The sequence below is a fragment of the Sorex araneus genome, chromosome X, assembly GCF_027595985.1.
Source record: "Sorex araneus isolate mSorAra2 chromosome X, mSorAra2.pri, whole genome shotgun sequence".
Classification (NCBI taxonomy): Eukaryota; Metazoa; Chordata; class Mammalia; order Eulipotyphla; family Soricidae; genus Sorex; species Sorex araneus.
This window is the reverse complement of record NC_073313.1, coordinates 235,797,997-235,818,653: the sequence shown is the minus strand read 5'-3', so window position 1 is coordinate 235,818,653 and position 20,657 is coordinate 235,797,997. Positions and strand designations below refer to the sequence as shown.

Genomic DNA, 20,657 nt, shown 5'->3' with positions numbered 1-20,657 from the left:
GATTTCTGTATCATTTTTAATAGCAAGAAAAATAAATCAGCACTACTTCTCTTGTAAAACAAAGCTGGTACAAAGATATTACAGACTCTACTACACAGCCCAATGAAGTGCTATTTTATTTTCTTACCTTAAAAAAATTCTGCTATTTTTGCCCTCTGACTCTATTAGAAATAAAGCCTTGGTTTCAAATATGACTAGTACAGAATTATCAATGGCTTAAGAAAACCAGTGTTTAAGAAATAGTAACAATTAAAATTACTCTGATAATTAATAGAACTACAATTAGAAGTCTGAGCTTATGTAATGTTTTACATCCGTGAAAATTTCAATTTAACAAATACTGCAGAGGCCAGAGCAATAGTACAGTGGGTAGGGTATTTGGCTTGCATGTGGCCACCTGGGCTCAATCCCTGTAATCCCATATGGTCCCCAAGTACTATTAAGAGTAATTCCCGAGTTCAGAGCCAGGAGTAACCCCTGAGCACTGCCGGGTGTGACTCAAAAAGCAAAAACAACAACAAAAACTAAAAACACCACCCCAAACCATATACTGCATATATGTTATAAGCAGGAAAGAAATGAAGATAATTGAGAAAGTTGGGGTCTTTACTTTTTAAAAACAGTAAGGCATGTGGTAGAAAATATGCACTGGTAGAAGAATGGATGTTTGATCATTGCACGACTGAAACTCAATCATGAAAGTTTTTAACGTAAGAAAGTTTGTAATTATATCCACAGTTATTTAATAAAAAAAATTTAGATTAAAAATAGTAAAGCAAATGGATGAATTTGTTACACTAGTGATAGAAAACTAATGTAATTCCTTCCTAACAAGTGAGTTACTTCCGAACTTTGAATTATTTGACCAGATATATGATGGCTTATTTTCTACTATAAATACCAGTAGTAACTATAAGTCTATGGGATTAGTATATGGTAGATAGTATAAAAACCAAAAAACACGCCTTCTCCAGATGGAATCCCGGCGACACTGAGCTTCTACTAACATGGCTCCAGTATGTGGGGACCAGGACTACTTCTCAAACCGCATGGGGGCGCTGGAACTGGGCAGCTCCAGCCCACCCCTAAATCTGGAAGTCACGCCCTAAACTCGCCCCAGGCGCCATCTTGCCGCACTCTGCAGTGAAGAATCCTGGCCGGCAGGCACCCAACGAAGAATGCTCTAGACCCCCAACTGAGCCAATAACACTGGGGTGCCCCAGACGGAGAAGGTGCAGTCTCCCTGTCTTCTCCAGATGGAATTCTGGTGGCACTGAGCTTCTACTAACATGGGTCCAGTATGCAGGGACTGGGACTATTTCTCCAAACTGTGCAGCTGCTTATGCGGCCACGTAACCTTTCCTGATATACAAAATGTCACTCAGGAATGGCTCCTCCGCCCTTGAGTGGCCATGATCCCAGAGGCACACAAACCAATCTCAGAATGCAGTGGCTGCTAGCAGATATACTCCTGGACTATGAAATAAGCTACAGCCCCCCATGCAGTCTGGGAGGAGAAGGGCTTTTTATCCCTCGGCCTTTTCCCCTTTGCGGCAGCATGGTGACTGCCACCTTTCAGAGTCAACTGGACAGAGAGGTAGGAGCTTGCAGTGATGGGGCGCATGGGAAATCTCGTGATGGGAGAGGCAGAACCAGCCTTGCTTTCCGCCCAAATGAGACCCCAAGCGGCCGCCCACGAACAGCTCCTCCACTCCTAACAGCCATGAGGCACACAAATCAATCAAGGAATGCAGTGGCTGCTGGCAGAAATACCTCTGGACTTAATTACCAAAATACCAGAATTCCAAAACATCATATGCTCTTCATTATCAGCAATAGAAAACAAATGATCTAATGATGCCTTTTTTGGCAGGTCTGATTGTTGGGGGGAAATTCCAAATAACAATAGTGGGTTTTCTGTTGAAAATTGAACGTAATCAAAGTAAAGAGAGAGTAAAGTGAAAATCATCTGCCATACAGGCAGGGTGAGGGGTGGGAGAGGGGGTATACTGGGGTTCTTGGGGTGGAACATGTGCACTGATGAAGGGATGGGTGTTTGATCATTGTATGACTGAGACTTAATCCTGAAAGCTTTGTAACTGTTCTCACGGTGATTCAATAAAAAAATAACAATAATAAGCTCAAATATTTGATTCAGTTTGAAACCACATGCCCCAAGGCACCTAAATATTTAATGAGCAATTCCAGGAGATTTGAGTATTTTAACAATCCAGAACACTGGGTTAGTTTAACCTCTTTTACAAATGTAAGACCAAACATTGGTGACTATTTATCAATCAGTTCCCATAAGCTTAAGAAGTCTAAGCCAGGTAAAAAGAGGGCCTAATGAGGTATGATTTAACATACTCTTTACATTTCTGTTAAAAGGATCTCAAATTTATTCTTGTTTGCTGAGAAGGATGACAAGCTTTCCTGAGTTTTGACTTAAAAAGAAAATACAGGGGGCCGGAGCGATAGCACAGCGGGTAGGGCGTTTGCCTTGCACGCGGCCGACCCGGGTTCGATCCCCGGCATCCCATATGGTCCTCCAAGCACCGCCAGGAGTAATTCCTGAGTGCAAAGCCAGGAGTAACCCCTGAGCATCGCTGGGTGTGACCCAAAAAGAAAAAAAAAAAAGAAAATACAGGTAGTTAACCTTGAACTCAGGCCTTATGCTATCTTTTGAGGCATGAAATTGAAGGAGGAGGTAGACAGATGTATTGGCAGATGAGTTTCTTGAGAAGTAACAAAACCAACATGTGGATTAAGGAAGTATTCTGGTTCCAGTCCTAAAGCATGAAGGCTAGACCCCCTTTAGAGATGCAGAAACGAAGACCTACTACAATCTTAACTGACCCTAGCTCCAGTATAGGCTGGACCACCGCCATCTATTCCAGCCCTCCAAAGACAGGGAGAAGCTTCAAAAGGAACAAAAAGCTGTCCTAAGCACATGAAAGAAAACCACCAAAAGTTCCAAAACCTTTCCCTTGACAACACTCTATCAAAAGACACTTGCCTACATAGAAAGCCCCACGGGGGCAGTTTGGGAAAAACCCCATGAAACCAACTTTGGGGGTCACCTGAATCAATATATTTTATGACTGGATACTGAGGGCTAGGTTTGTGTTCTGGATGGTGTGTTATTGTTTGATTTTTTTAAAAGATAACTTAAATGCACTGGCAAGCTTATTCAGTGATTACAGGATGAGAGTTCTATCTTCTTCTTCACCTCCTCTTTTTAACTTCCCTCCTCCAGACTTCTCTTGGGCCCCCTTCCCTTCACCATGTTTGTTATTCTTATTATATAACAACATATTATATAACAACATATAACAATTATCTACTTGGTCGTGGTGCCCACGAAGGTTTGCACTCCAGTTGTCATATGCTAAGGGTTACACTCTTAACTGAGGCACATAAATTATGATTGTGGTACTCATTAGAGGCTACCATAATGCTGACACGTGCTTGTCAGGAGTTGCAAATCCTGTTCACTGTACTTGTGAATATTTGTAGTCGTGGTGCTCACTGAGGTCACACCCCATTTTGTGCCACACACACAGTTGTGGTGTAATTAAAAATCACTTGTGGAACTAGGGAGTGCAGGCAGCAGCATCAGAGCTGCCAGGATTGTGCTCCATGGATGTAGGACATAAGAAACTCATGAATCTGCATTCAAGACAAGTGTTCTAGGCCACTGTGCTATTCCTCTGGGTTTATTAGGAGTTTCATACATGGAACAAGATCTATTATAGAATATAATTTAACTGCTATTCATTTAAAGGTCCTTGATATTTTTATTTATTTTATTGAATCACCGTGAGAACAGTTACAAAGCTTTCAGGATTAAGTCTCAGCCAGTCTCAGCCATACAATGATTAAATACCCATCCCTTCACCAGTGCACATGTTCCACCACTGAGAACCCCAGTATTGCCTCCCAACTTCCCACACTGCCTGTGTAGCAGATGATTTTCACTTTACTCTCTTTACTTTGATTACAATCAATTTTCGACAGAAAACCCACTATTGTTATTTGGAATTTCCCCCGCAACAATCAGACCTGCTGAAAAGGCATCATTAGATCATTCGTTTTCTATTGATGATAATGAAGAGTATATGATGTTGCACGGCCGCAAAAGCAGCCGTGCGGTTTTGGAATTCTGGTATTTTAGTAATTAAGTCCAGAGGTATTTCTGCCAGCAGCCGCTGTGTTCCCAGGTTGGTCTGTGTGCCTCTAGAATCATGGCTGTTAGGAGTGGAGAAGCTGTTCGTGGGTGGCCGCTCGGGGTCTCAATTAGGTGGGGATCCTTGTTATTTTTAAAACAGTATAATATTATACCTAACAGGAGAGGTTTTTGACCTTTCCCTTCTCAGGAAAAAAAATAAGTTTTTGGTTATTTCCAGAGTAATATAATCCTTTGACTTGGGACTTTGTGTGTGTGTGTGTGTGTGTATGTGTATGTGTGTGATTGTAGTTACATTGCTATAAATTAATCTCCACAGAAGGCTCTCTCTCTCTATATATATATAGATTTTGACTGCATTATTGTTATTTCAAAATAAGAATAATTGTATAAATTTACTTTAAGTGAGAGCATAATTTTTTTAAATTGAGATAATTATGAATAAGGTAATCAAATATTTAAAATCCTTGAGAAAACAAACAATACTATTCTTTAGAAACATGTTCTAGATTATTTATATTATCATTAACTTTCTGATTTACCTTTAACAGCTGGCAAGGTGTCTGCCCAAAATTATTAATCATTCCTTCTAAGGCTTTTCTTTCTTTCTCATCAGTTAAGGCATCTAGATCCACAGCTCCTAAAACCAGGATAAGTAGTCAACTCACTATAGAGTAAAAACAAATCAGCAAGCCATACAACTGATTAATATATTAAAGACTTATTACCATATTTTCAACAAAATATTATTACATTTTCCTATACATAAAAATATTATAGCCAGTATTTTTCAAAATCAGTCAAATTTCAGACCAAAGAGATAGCACAGGATTTAAGGTACTTGCCTTGAATGCAGCACCATAAACAATCCCTGTGAACAACTCAGGGAGTGATCTCTGAACAACACCCATTGTGGCTCAAAAACAAAACAAACCAGTTAAGTTTCAAATATTAATTATGTAGAAAAAGAAATTCTATCAATAATTTAAAAATAAAATATTTAAATATTAAAAAATGTTAACTGGCCGTCTATAAAAGCTTTTATTTTTGAAAAAACATAAATTATACCTCATGATGGTCTAGGTGAAGCAAGTGTAATAACCAAATAAAAATAATGCTCCAAGTTAATAACAATATCAAACAAACACTGGGAAAGGCGAAACTCTGGTTAAATAGCTATACCGTCATTTAATATAAATTAATGTAAATTTATATTAACAATTATTTTTACATGGCTATTAACTAGCAAAGCTAGGTGTGATTGAAATGTCTATTAAGCATTGTGCTATACAAACCTCTCCACAAAACCATTATCTGAATGAATATGTCATGGTAAAAACATGCATGTCTATTTATAAAAATTCATATTGGTTCTACTCAAATTCACATAACCGAGGCTGGCAGTGTGCAAGGTTGTCTTACCCACTGTACTATCTATCCGGCACCATCACATATGCTTTTAACAATTTTTTAGTACTGTAGCAATCTCTTTTAAAAATAGAAAAAAGGACTAAAATTCTTGAATATACTTTATTAGTTTTTTTTTTTTTTTGCTTTTTGGGTCACACCCAGCAATGCACAGGGGTCACTCCTGGCTCTGCACTCAGGAATTACTCCTGGCGGTGCTCAGGGGACAATATGGGATGCTGGGAATAGAACCCGGGTCGGCCGCGTGCAAGGCAAATGCCCTACCCGCTGTGCTATCGCTCCAGCCCCTACTTTATTAGTTTTATCCAAAACACTAAATACAAACACATTAAAATAATTTTTATCAATTTAAGGCAAGGATAAAAGCATCAATATAGTTATACCTTCATAGCTACAGTAATAGAACACATTAAGTGCCTCCACTGCAGCTGGCCCTCTCTGTTTATAGCCAAAAATCAGATCTATCCATTCATGAAGATGTGCAGAAACATATTCAGACTCCTGAGGGGAAAAAATTAACATTTAATTTAGTTATCTTCCATCTGCAACATATAGTCCTTCAGATAGAAGAAAATTAAGCATTTTCACACACAAATCTTACAACCCTAAATAAAATTCTTTCAAAATTATGCTAATCATTTATTCAGTATTTATATGTTTTTATTGTTGTTGGTTTTTGTTTGTTTGGGGGCCACACCTGGCAACCTCAGGGGTTAGTCCTGGCTCTGCACTCAGGAATCACTCCTGGTGATGTGTGAGGACTGCAAGTGATGCCAGGGGTCAAAGCCTACTTGGCTGCATAGAGGCAAACCCCCTATCCATTGTTCTACCTCTCTGACCCCAAACATGCTTACTATTTTTCCTCCAAAAACTGCAGACGCTTTTGAAAAAATTATTTACTGCAGGTGGCTGAAAATTCTTTCTAATTCTGAATTGAGATGGAGGTTTGCTTTCCCGGCTCATAATGCTGTGAGAATTCAAAGCCTTAAAGTTAAAGAAGATTGGAAGCAAGTAGTTTGGTACTCTTGGGGAGCCCTGCCCTGCCGCTACCACATACAAAGTCTGGCTACAAGACTGGCTTCTACCCTCTGCACCACACAGCCTCTTTAGAACTGCTAAGTGTGGTCCTGGCAGTCTCTAGCATCAACGAGGAGGTATCCTCCACCCCCACAAAAAAGAATTTCTGACTACCTAGCTAGAGACCACATGATGAGGAGATATTCTGAAAACTACAAGGAAAGAAAAATAGTCCAGTACCCAATATTTCAATGCAGAGATAATAAAATGGCTGCACTTTTAAACCATAAAATTTGGGGATAATTATTATATAGCAATATGCAATAAAAACAAACTTCTAACATTTTGTATACAAGGAGCAAGTCTTAACATCCTGGACACCTGCTTTATGTCATAGAAAATAGGAAAGAAAGCAGATGAGAAGTTCCTGCCTAGCTAATACATAACAAGATATCTTTCAGAATTCCTATATTTTCTCAATTCTTTTAACTTTTCCCCCCAAATGTGCATGAGACTCCACAGGACCATAAAGAGAAGTTAGATGGTCAGCCATGCCAATGTAGAAGGTTACCAGGGTCATACCCAGATGATGTGTGATAAGCCACAAGGGCTATACCATGTTGTGTTGGGGGAATAAGCTATGTCAGGGATAAACCTTGGGGCCTTGAGAGAGCTCTACTCCTTTGAGCTATTCTCCTGATTCTTTACTTATTGCACAGGGTTTTAGCTTGTATGTTATAAATTTGACATATTGATATTAATGGGATTTCATCAGTCATTGGTCTAATTAGTTTCAAAGTCTGCAACACTTCAGATCAAATAGGGAACTATCCAAGCAAGCAACTGTGGTGGTGAAAATGCAACATCTGTAGGATTATACAATAGCAAAATTTCATTAGTTTCAAATTTCAAAGTTTCATTAGTACTTCAACTATGAACTGTTAAGTAACAAATAAGACTTAGCTATATTATCAAAATGTACTGAAACAAAAACATACTTAATTCTTGTTAGACAAACACACACAAAAAAAACGTGAAACACGAAATTCAATTACATGACTGAGCAGTTTCACATATAACATGCAGGCATAATAGTTCTAAATACTTTTCTGCTATATGCACATTGGATATTCTCATTGAAAGATTCATAACTTTAAAAGTAGTAATTAAGGCTAAAATAGCACACATAATAAATTATGAATTAATCTAGAACAAGTTAGATATACTTTATCTTCTCAAAAATGCATACATTAATAATATTAAACTATTAAAAGACTTACCAGAGCTTTCCTATGCTTATAGATAAAATCTTCAGATGACTTAGCCCATTTTGGGAGAATGACATCATTTACTTGTTCTTTGGAAACTTGGAGACGACCCAAGTTAAATTCTAAGACATGTAAGAGAGAAATGCAGCAAATCATTTTAGATTTAATAAATCATGTTTAAAAAAAAGACACCATATTCCTTAACAAGCTGAAATAATTTTCTTAATTAAGAGTGAAAAACAAGAAGTCCCCTCAATATAAAGGTAAGGAATAGGTAAAAATAAATTTCACCTATTGGAATGTATTTTATCAGTTAATTTAAAAGGTAGATATTTAAATGTTTAAAGTTAGTTACATGATAAATCAAATCAGCAATTAATTTTTTTGGGGAAAACTATAATTATCTTAAAAATTACCCAAAAAAATAAAGTATTCTTTCTACTGTAAAAATGATTACATGTACCAATAGTTAATATACAAATATAGCTCTTTAGTGTAACATGCACCTTAAATGCATTAGGTGAAAAAGTTATCTTACAAAAAAACCAACAAATTTAAGACCACAGTATCTGAACAAAATTGTTCCAAAAATGAGGTTTTCTTATTCATAAGGTATACAGAAAAAAAAGAATATAAAAAAAAGTTGCCTTAAAATATCACTGAGTCCCAAAAGTGTGGAGAAGTTTCAATGTCACGGACTATAACAGGTCTGAGGCTTTCTCAATCTCTATAGAACAAATACTATTTGTTGGTTCGCAAAGAGCAAATTCACTTCCTTATTTGTAAGCAAATCCTTGGCTTAATTCAAGTAGTCATCCTTGCCCTGTACATCAAGCCTGTTTGCAGGTGACTGTTGGAGGGCTTGGTATAAGACCAAACTGAACAATTAGGGGAAGTTATGACAAAGTATTTCTCACTCAAGACAAAGGAAATAGTTCTATTTCTAAGATACTGGTGTATCTTGACCGGAAATGCTTTAGTCATGTGTTACCATGAGAAGAACTAAACAAGGATAAAGCCAAAACAAAAGAGCAGAGTGAAAACATGGAAAGAATTTGGCTTTGATCAAAATAGTTAAGCTAGCAGTACCTATCATACTTTAGAATGTTTATTATGGAAATAATTTTTGCTGGCCAACTTGAGTGCTTTTTTAATCAATATTTATTTTATTGATTAATATTTGCTGATATTCTAATCTAGTTTTATCTTATCCCACCAACTTTATTTTGAGGAAAATATAGTTAAAAATGGATGCCACCAGACAGTGCAAAATGTCCAGATCAATGAATTCAGAAAACTAATGCTAGGAGTATTTTAAAATCTGCATCCAAATTAATCTATTAATCCTTCCTATTTCTGATACCCAGCTCCAGTAACTCCAGTCCAATAGCTGAGCTGATTAAGAGTCTCAAATCAGACCCAGTCAACAGACTGAACTGCTTTTCTAAAAGTCACTAATTCTAAAGTCTGGCTCTGAGAATTGATGTCCTTCTTCCAACAGCCTTATTCAGGAGTATATCATCAAAAAGGCATAAGTCCTGCATGTTTTCTCTGGCATGATAAATAAATAATTCTACTGAGCAAACAAAGGAGCAAGGATTAACATTACATGAAGGAGGAAGAAGGAGCTGTAATGATGCTTTGACATTGAGTTTTCTGAAAGGACACAAGTCATAATAATCTTGTCAAGTTCTATTTTTGTGCTTAAAAATAAATCGGAAGCTAGATCACAGAACAAGCATTTGGCTATTCTTAATACTGTAAATCAACTCATGATGTTCCACTTTAAAAACATATTTTTTAAAAACTGTGGTAATGTATATTATTATTTCCATCTTGATTCTATTTATGCATTAACTCAGGAGTCAGCAAACTGCTTCTACAGTGGAAGAATATTTGACTATGTGAGCCAAAGGGTCAAATCTGTCATTCTACTGTAAAAGTAACCAGAGTGTGTGTTGTATACATGCATACATACATACATATGGTCTACTGTAATCCAAGATCTCTTTGTAAATAAGAATTTGCCCACCAATCTGAACAATATATCTGTGGTTTGCTGACCCATGGTCTAAATTCTTATCTATCTCAAACCCCTGTTAACATTACTGGGCTATGATGGAAAGAGCATATACCTACACCTATTTCTGCTTTTCCAGCAAACCCAATACTCTAATAAACTATCTTATCAATTAAAATTTGATTCAGAGAGAGAGAAGAATAGAAGAAAATTACCTGCCATAGAAGCAGGGTGTGGGGTGGCGAGAGAGAAACTGGGGTCACTGGTGGTAGAAAATGTACACTGGTAGAAGGATGAGTGTTAACAACATTATATGACTGAAACCTGATCATGAACAGCTTTGTAACTATGTGTCTCACTGTGACTCAATGAAAGAAGAAAGAAAAAAGTAAAGAAAAGAAAAGGAAAGAAAAGAAAAGGAAAGAAGAGAAAAGAAAAGAAAAGGAAAAAAGAAAGAAAGAAGGAAAGAAAGAAAAGAAAGAAATTAATTGACTCTTTTCTCTTAATTTATTATAGTACTTAATTTATTATAGTACTAGTTGAAAGCTATTATTGAGCAGACAGGATGAACACTAAATCATCTACAGACATGTTTTAGGTTCTTCCACTGGAACTGTTGAGTTTAATATTTTTGTTTTTGTATTTGAGTCACACCCAGAAGTGTGTTCATGAGTCACTCCCGAATGTCCTTAGGGATCCAAAGACAGTGCTGGGAATTGAACCCAGACTTCCTGATGCAAAGCATGCACCCTAGCCCATCAAACTGAGAGTCATTTTCAATCTTTGATTTCTTACGATTTTGATTTTCCAGAAATTCTGGAAAATAGAAGAATTCAGGAATAAGTTCCTTCACATCATACATGTTGTCCATGAGAGTCTGCCATGTAGCAGGGATGGAATGGAACTGTCGATCTGCACAGTCAAACCTGTACATGGAGAGAGAAAGAGAACAGTGAGGATTGGTTTGAGAGCAACAATAGGTTAAGAACCTTCAAATTCTCTTCACAATTTCAAATGATTGAAACTGCTCTTTTCATACTCTACAACATGTAATAACCCAATCTGGGTGCTAGAGAGAGGGTAAAGAGATTAAGACAATTGCCTTGCATGTGTCTCACTCAGGTTCATTCCTGGACACTGAATGGTCCCCAAAGCATCACCCGGAAGCAATCCAGAGCGAAGAAACAGGAGTAGCCCCAGAGCATTACCAGGGTGGCCCTGAAAACCTATCTTTTATATTTTGTTATCATAAACTAAGAAACTATAATTTCAATGTTTGGATTGGGGGTGACACCCACTGGTACTTGGGGAGCATATGGAGCAAGGGACTGAGCTCAGACCTCTACAGGCAAAGTATGTGTTCCAGCCCTTTGAGCTATCCTAGCCCCAAGCATTTTTCTTCTTTTCTTTTTTCCTCTCTCATTTCCCCCTACTCAGCCTACCCTACTCCATGGAAACTATTAATTTAGTTTCAATTCATATGATGTGGCATATATTGGGCATTTCATACAGTATGTGACCTATTGTGTTAGTTTACTTCACTTACCTCAACATTCAAGATTTATTCTGTCAAATGGAACAATGCTTCATTCATTGGATAAACTACAATAAGTAAAATTTAGCTTATCCACTCTAAGAATGAACTACATTAATTCATTTATCAGCTGACAGATACTAGGATTGTTTCCATTTGGAAGCTACTATAAATAAGACTGCTAAGTTTAATTGTATACAAGTTGCTTTGCTTTCAGGGTAGGGATCAAACCCAAGCCTCATTTGTGCAAAGAAAGCATTCTACCACTGAATTCAATCTCTGGTTCCTATTTATGAGATTTTGTATTATTATTCCTTTTCAGTTTTCATAGTTTTACTAAGACAAGAAAAGCTAGGACATATGGTAATTCTATTTTTAATCACTTTGAAGAACTGCCAGAGTATTTTCCACTGAAGCTATATTATTTTATAATACCAGCAGCAATATATAAAATTCCAATTACTTGACATGCTTGTTAACAATAGCTGTTTTATTTTATTTTGTTTGGTTTTATTTGGGAAGAGGACTTAGGTCACACCTAGCCATGCTCAAGGCTTACTCCTGGCTCTGTGCTCAGGGATAACTTCTGGTGGGGCTTAGGGGGCCATATTGGATGCCAGGGTTCAAACCCAGGTTGGGTGTACGCAAGGCAAGCACCCTACCCATTGCTATACTAACTCTCCAGTTCTACTGTTTTGGTATTCATTTCTATAGATGTGAAAAAGGTATCTCAGTTTGGTTCTGATTTGAATTTTTTCTGATTTAAATATTCCTGATTTGAATTTTCACTAGCCTAATGATTTTGAGTCTCTTTTCATGTATTTAATGGTTATTTGTTTATTTTGTTTGGAGAAATATCAACTCAAATCATCCATTTGAAAATTTGGGGTAATTCATCTTTTTACTATGAGTAGAAAGCATTCTTTATATATCCTATATAAAGTTTCTTATCAGAGCAATAATTTAAAGACACTTTTCCCCCACTGCATAAATTATGTCTTTAGTTTCTTGATGGTGTCCTTTGAAGCACATATAGAATCTATTTTTGAAGCTTATAAAAAAATTATTATAAGTCACTAGAGAATCCAATTATACTTCACTAAGGGCATAATAATTTGCTACCATGGAAGAAGTAACATTTGGGGATATAAAGTGATTTTTGAGACCAAAGTCTCTCTTTTTTCTTATTTGTTTGTTTTCACACTTACACAGTTGTCATAAGGTTATTTACTCGAAACCTACCTTCCACTCTGAAGCTGGATGTGAAGGGTAGTAAACGGTTCTGTACGGATTAGATAGTGCATGACTCCCGCAGGATTTGAGTAGTGAGTACCATAATGAAACTTATCAATAGTTCCCATAGGATCCTCAAAATTTTCATATCTACCAAAAAAAAAATCACAAGAGTTTATGATCATAGTAGAACTGAAGTAGGATACATGTTTGTATTACATTGCTGTAGAGTTTAGTATGCCATTATTATTCTAATATTCCATACTTTGTCATAACAGCATATTGATAAATTTGTACTCATTGAAACTTTTGCTGAGCAATGAAATCACATTAATAGTCAATTCCAGAGTAGTTTTGAATGATGCAACAATTCAAGTTTACTGTAGATAAACTAAAAAATAAAGAACAACAACAACAACAAAAAGGAACAAACCATATAGAGAGATAGATAGTATAAGGCTCTTGCCTTACATGTGCCAACCTGTGTTCAATTCCCAGCACTGCATATTGTTCTTTGATCATAGAGTCAGGAAAAAGAACTGAATATGGCCAGGTGGGTGTGCCCCCAAATCCAAAATTAAAAAGAAAAAAGAATAAATAAAATCCATCAAACTGTACTAACTGTACTTCTGAAAGAAAATTAGTATTGACACATTAATAAATATCTAACAAAGCTTAATGTAAAAACAATACAGAGACAATTAAACTCTAATATAAAAAGTGCCATTTATCTTATTCTTGTGTAGCGCATACTTAAGAACAAAACCATATATAAACAATGCTGATTTATATTTGTTTAAAAAGGCCAGAGTGAGGGGCTGGAGCAATAACACAGCGCGTAGGGTGTTTGCCTTGCACGTGTAGGGTGTTTGCCTTGCACGTGGCCGACCCGGGTTCGATTCCCTGCATCCCATATGGTCCCCTGAGCACCGCCAGGAGTAATTCCTGACTACAGAGCCAGGAATAACCCCTGTGCATCGCCGGGTGTGACCCCTCCACCACAAAAAAAAAAGTAAAAAGGCCAGAGTGATAGTATAGAGGGTAGGTTGCTAGCTTTGCATAGTGGCCCAGCCTGGTTTGGTCCCTGGCATCCCAGAAGGTCCCTCAAACCCCCCAAGAGTGATTTCTGTGCACAGAACCCGGAGCAAGCCCTGAGCACCACCAAGTGTGGCTCCCAAACAAAAACATTAGTCAAGCAGGGTCGAAGAGATAGTACAGTGGATAAGGCACTTGCACTGGACATAGCTGAGCTGGGTTTGATCCTGGCACCTGATATGGTCCCTGTGCATTACCAGGAGTGATGCCTGAGCACAGAGCCAAGAGTACACCCTGAGCACCACTGGGTGTGGCCCCAAATGAAACAAAAAAATGTCAAACAGGAAAATAAAACAATTTTAGAGAATAACTAATGTTTTATTTTCAAGAATTAGTGAAGGAATTATCAGACTGATTTTCAAAAGTAGTCATGTATTCTAAAAATTACCACTTGGTTAGCCAAAGTAGAAATCATTATAAATAAAAAAAAGCAACTGGTATTTTTCAAAAGGGATAAAAGGTACTCACTTTTCTCTCATAGCTTGAGCATTTTTATCATTAACAACTCCAATTGGTTTGGAGAGATCTCGAAATACAGCTGGGTTACTAAGGTCCAATTCTTCAGAAGTATAGTCTTGTAAAATCCAGGGAAACTAAAAGAGCCACAATTTTATCATTTTGACATTCATATCTAGAAAAGCATTATTCCTACATCTCATATTAAATGATTACCTAAAGACTAAGAGAGGTAGTCACGGAAAATGCATTCCCTGTCACAAACATTAATTCATCTTCCATTCAATAATGAGAAGCAACTATAATACTATTTTAATATTTTCAAAAAAGTAACAGGAAAAAACTTATAATTTAATCATGTTTCATGCTTTTGTTTTAAAAATAAGTGTAAAAAATATAGTTTAATAGGCCAGGGAGATGGATCAAAGAGTTGGGGTACATGCTTTGCATGTGTAAGCCCTGTGTTCAATCCCTGGTACTTCATGTCTCCAAATACCTCTGCAAACAGCCACTAATCACCAAGCCAGGATTAACTACCAACTACCATGGGGGTAGGTCCCAAATCAAAACAGTAACAATTAACAATAACAATTTAATGAAAAACCAGCTTTTATACCTTTTTATAAACTAGAAAATCTATAATACACATCTTTTTGTGTTATAAAATTAAAACACAAATTGGATAAATAATCTATTCATTAGATTTACATGAAACTTACCACAGGGTACTGCGCAAGGTCATTATAGGTTCTTCCTGCTATTGTATTTATTTGAATAAGGTAGTCAAAATTGGATATCTCTCTGTTTACCCATTTCTAGACAGAGCACAAGAAAAAAATACAAAATCAAAATTGATCTTTATCTTTAAAGATCAATAACTATTACTGACAGTACTAACAAAGTCTTTTCAGTATCTCTACAATCTTGATAAATAGGGCTTTTTAAAAGGCTTATAAATAACAAACAAAAAGGCTTTAACAAGGAGATAAAGTCAAAGTTTTCACTAAATTCACCTCATTTATAAATTGGTCTTGATGTAAGAAACTCAATATAGAGGCTGGAGCGATAGTATAGGGGGTAAGGCATTTGCCTTGCACACAGCCGACCTAGGTTCAATCCCCAGCATCCCATATGGCCCCCCAAGCACCACCAGGAGTCATTCCTGAGTGCAGAGCCAGGAGCAAACCCTGAGCATCCCCAGGTGTGACCCAAAAAGAAAAAACAAAACACAAACTCAATATAAATCTTATATCACAGTTTGAAATGTCTAGAATCAATTACATATACTCTCTAAATAAATTTCTTTTAAACACTTAAAATATTTAATTTCTAAAGGCCTATCTAACTTTGGATATTTTGTTATATTTTAAAATGGTCATAACAAAACATTTTATAAACTATCTTAATATATTAAAACAATCTTTCATTTTGAAACAAAATATTATGTTAGCAATCCTTAGAAAACTACCTTTATAGTGAAATGACAGATGGAATTTTGATACACAAAATTTTCTAAAAGAGACATTATAATTATTTTTTTCATAAATTTGTTTTACCTTTCTTGCTAATTACATACTGGTAGCTCAAGAATCTAGTTTATACTCACAAATTTACAGTACACATAAAGCAAGATATATGGAAGACTCAATACTTTAATAAAAAACCTGATAGTACTAAGGAGAGACCATAGGTGGTGGAAATCCAATCAAGGCCTCTTTATACAAGGCCAGGCATGTGATATAGCCCTTAGAACTATCTCCCTAACCCCCATGTGGCATCTTTTTTCTTGGGGGGAGGGCAGGGAGAGGAGAAGTTTGGGCCACACTCAGTGGTACTGAGATATAAAGTCTGAGATATAAAATGAACATCAAAACAATGACTATTGAAATTTCCTACCTGCGTCAATCCTGATGCTTTAAATAACTCCTGTGGTGATCTAGTTCCATAACTATTTGGAGAATGAAGGGACAGCAGTCTGCTATATACTTTATTTCTAACCTATAAAAAAGCATTTTATAATTAAAAAAATTTATCAGAACAACCCATAAGTATGACTATATAACAGCTTTGCTGAGCTATGATTCATAAGCCACCTTCCAAAATTAACTAATAATTTAATTTTGAACTCACCCTCCAAAAGTAAATAATTCAGTGTTTTGGAGGGGGATATTCACAGAATGGTTCAATCATGAACATTATCTAACTTCGGAACATTTCTCATCATCACAAAGAATACCATACTCACCAGTTATCTTTTTCTTATTCCCATTCCGTCTCGTTCTATAACAATCTTTTTCTTTTTTGGGGGGGAGAGGGAGGACTGGCCACATCTGACAATGTTTAGAGGTTACTCCTGGATCTGTACTCAGAAATTTCTCCTGGTGGTACTTGGGGAACCATATGGAATACCAGGGTTCGAACTTAGGTCAGCTAGGTACAAGGAAAGTACTCTACGCCCTGTACTATCTTGCTAGTCCCTCATTCCATAACTATCTTTAACCTAATACTTTCCTATGGATTTGCCTACATAAGGAAATGGCTTTCAATTTTTCTCTGAGTCTTGATTAAGCTAAGTCATGAAAAATTTTAGAAGCTAACTTTGTTTGTTGGAATGACTATCTGATATTAAAATCAGAAAACTATCTCAAATTAGTTCAAACTTAGTTCTGTTATTGTAAATTAATTTGTTAACCCCCTTTTTATGTTAAGCATAATAACACTGACTTTACATTGTTTTGTAATTATTCAGGGGTACGTAAATGTAGGGGCTAAAGCGATAGCACAGCGGCTGGGCTTTTGCCTTTCACATGGCCAATCTGTGTTCGATTCCTCCGCCCCTCTCGGAGAGCCCCGCAAGTGACTGAGAGTATGGAGCCCGCAGGGCAGAGCCTGCCAGTCACCCGTGTGTATTGGATATACCAAAAACAGTAACAATAAGTCTCTCAATGAGAGACATTACTGGTGCCCGCTCGAACAAATCGATGAGCAACAGGATGACAGTGATGTAAATGTCGATTAGTAAATTATTCTTTAAATCTGTTTCCTATTCTAGAAAATAAAGCATAATAAAAACATAATCACACAGATGTACAACAGGAACATGTTTGGGTTTTTGTTTTTGTATTGGGGCCACACCTGGTGGCATTCAGGGCTTATTCCTGGATCTGTGCTTAGGAATCAACTTGGAGGGACCCGGGTAACCATATGGGGTGTTGCAGAATGAAAAACGTTGTCAGTCACATGCGAATGTCTTACTCTTACCCACTGTACTATCTCTCTAGTCCTTCCAGGAACATGTTTATTAAATTATATGACACAGCTTTCTAAAAAAAAAAAAAACGCTTTGCATTTTTCTATAGGGTTAAAAAATTTTTTTTTGTGGGGGGAGGTTGGGGAGGCCAACATCTAGTGGTGCTCAGAGGTTACTCCTGGTCTGCACTCAGGAATCATTCCTTGCAGGCTTGGGAGACCATGTGGGATGTCAGGAATTGAACCAAGGTCAGCCGTGTGCAAGGCAAACTCTCTACCTGCCATACTATCTCTCCTATTTTTAATAATAAGACATATTCGTATGTAAAAATAAACACTCTTTAAATAGCCAAGGAAAATCTTATATAAGTTATTCTTAGATCCCAGAACAAAGAGAAGTTTAGTTATTGTTTATGCTAATTCAGGTCATCTGAGAAATAGATGGCAAGACAGAATTGAACATGTAAAAAATTTATTAGGAAAGACAACCGTGAGAGAAAAACAAAAAGAACACTGGGCAAGTTAGGGAGAACTGTTAAAACGGTGACACAAATCTGACCCCAACTGAATGACAGAGGGAAAGTAGGTTGAAGTTAGGGGTCCTTAGTAAAGTACCAAAGATTACACAGCTAATAATAGAGGCAGTAGGACTCAGATAAAATAGTTTCAGAGAGGTGTTTTTAACCACTTACACCATTTACTAATGTACTCTGCTTCTAGAATAGATGCCCCATTTTTGGTCAACTGAAACCTAATTTCATAAAAATGAGTAAACTTGTTTAGGTCCCCACCCCCGAGCTATTTATTTATAAGGCCCTTCCCAGTGGTATGGGCTGTAAGGGCCTAAAGGAAACTCCTAGTTCTGCTTGGCCAGGAGGTGCTAGGGGCCACCAGGGTCACCCCCACGGTGACCTCCCTGGGCTGGGTCGGACACCAAGGAGCTAGAGATCAAACCCTGACTTCTTCGTGCAAGGCACACAATCCATCCCTTCAAGCTATTTTCATGGCCCCTACAATTTTTTGTTTTATTTTGAGCCACAACCAGCAGAGCTCAGTGCTTATACTCTTGACAGGATTCAATTTTTTACTTACTAAAAGAGCAGTATCCAATGTTGCTCTATTTAGAGTTCAATAGCTCACATATCTTTTCAACCTAGTACTTTGGGGCGTTCAGGAAAATAGCATCTTACATACCTCTTTTTTGAAATTGAGAAAGTAGTTGGATTGATCAACATGAAAAATCTCAAGGGCTGACCTCCTTAAATTATAACGCCGCAGGTGAATCTCTCGAACTTGAGAAAGAGGCCACTTGAAATCAAAGCCTACTCCTGAAAACAAAAGAAATCATGTAACTAAGTACCACCTAAAGAGTGGTTCTCAGTGGGCAGCATCACTTACAAAGGTGGGAGAAAGAGTGTGAGATTGATCAAGGGAAGGGGAAGTAATAGTCTGAAGTACAATTGGGAAGGACTTGATATTTATTCACTTAAAGAAGGTAGATTTCTAGGGCAGAGGTAAGTGATTTTTCTCTGGAAAAGGGATAAGTAGGCCAAGTGAATTGGGGGCATCTAATCAAGAGTCACTCACGCCATACAGAAAACATCTCCTAGTTTCAGAAAGAGCACTTAGGAAAAAGATTCAATTTCTGCATCAGAAAAACAATTTCTTGGTTTTTTATTTTGTTTTGCTTTTGTGTCACACAGATCCAGTGATGCTCATATGTTGTCCTGACTCTGTACTCAGGAATCACTCGTGGCAGTGCTTGGAGGACCTTATAAGGATGCTATTGATCAAACCTGGAGCGGCTGCATGCAAGGCAAGAACTCACCTGCTGTACTATCTATCTCTCTGGCCCAGAAAAACAATTTCTTAAATTTACTGGAAGTTTGGATTATTTTATTTAAAATTATTAGGTGTTGAGAATGAAATTAGTGGTAAAGCATATATGTCTTGCATGGAAACAAACAAAAGCAAAACAATAACCCAACTATAAAATTGGGTTATTCCGCTTCTTTCTGCTGAGAACAAAGAATAATTTTAAGTATTTCCTTCTTTCCTTCCTTCTTCCCAACCTCCCAAGCTCCCTCTCTTGATTTTGTACAGTGTAGAGGATCAAACCCAGAACTTCATACATGCAGGACTTTATTGCTAAGCCTTATCTCCAGCCCCTGATTATTATGTTCTAGAAACAGTTTTTATATTCTCTTTATGTTAGCATCTTAATTTAAATGAGCCTTTATTATAAGAAAAAAACTGGGTGAAAAGCTTACGGAAATTTGCATACATACAAATAAAACTAAGATTGTATTTTATAACAAGTTTATAGCAAACCTTAACACATAAACATTAATAATAAAAAAAGCATTTTCTTTAACACATTACTGAATAATATAATTAACACTAAGCTGGCTTTTCGTTCCTCCCTTTATATGATTATTGCATAGTCGAACCTTTTTACTTTTTTTCTTATCAATGATTGATAAACTGGATACTTAACTACTATACAATACATATTACTCCCCCAGAATATCTCACCATCTTCTTTCTCAAAACTGCCATCATGGAAGTAAATGTGCTGAGTAGTGATTTCCAATCTGCCGGGAATTATGTCAATTATTGTAATAAGTTCACAGTCTTCTGACAACACCAATTTTTCTTTTTGATCCTGTTCTTCTTTCTCATCACTGTAAAAAAAAAATCAACAAGCAAAAAGCTTCTAACAAAATGTTCTATATCAATGAAAAACAGTAAAACATTGAAGTACAAATCATTTCAATTCTGTAAAATTAGTATCCAATTTATTATTTAAAATATTCTACTGCAGACGAAATTACTTAAATGCTATTTAAATATGCCTAAGTTCTTTGAAACTTAGTTTCAACTTAGTTTCAAACTAATCTAGTTTCAAAGAACAAGTTTTACTTATCTATGACTTATAAAAAATAAGTGAATAAATAAATAAATAAATAAAGTGAATCTTTATACTACAAGCAGAAGAATTCACAAGAATCTGTAAATAAAGGGCCACATCATTAGAGGCTATTTGGAAATAATTATTGCAAGTACTAATTATGATTGATTTTTTATTTTTTTTTTTTTAGTAAAGGGGATTATTCCAAGGTCTCATACATATGCGAAGCACATTCTATCCAAATCATGACGAATTCCGAT

The 20,657-nt window shown here is 36.6% G+C and overlaps 1 protein-coding gene across 1 annotated transcript in view; it reads right to left on the bottom strand.

Annotated features, from left to right (window-relative positions):
- Positions 1-20,657, bottom strand: part of NBEAL1 (neurobeachin like 1) — a 163,039-nt gene that overhangs the window by 28,730 nt on the left and 113,652 nt on the right. The window contains exons 37-46 of the mRNA XM_055122038.1: positions 20,022-20,170; positions 18,681-18,814; positions 16,134-16,235; positions 14,957-15,052; positions 14,250-14,374; positions 12,696-12,836; positions 10,715-10,845; positions 7,912-8,021; positions 5,998-6,115; positions 4,729-4,826 (exon numbers count right to left, since the gene is read on the bottom strand). Of these exons, the coding sequence (XP_054978013.1) occupies positions 4,729-4,826; positions 5,998-6,115; positions 7,912-8,021; positions 10,715-10,845; positions 12,696-12,836; positions 14,250-14,374; positions 14,957-15,052; positions 16,134-16,235; positions 18,681-18,814; positions 20,022-20,170 (1,204 nt within the window). The remainder of the gene's footprint in view (positions 1-4,728; positions 4,827-5,997; positions 6,116-7,911; positions 8,022-10,714; positions 10,846-12,695; positions 12,837-14,249; positions 14,375-14,956; positions 15,053-16,133; positions 16,236-18,680; positions 18,815-20,021; positions 20,171-20,657) is intronic.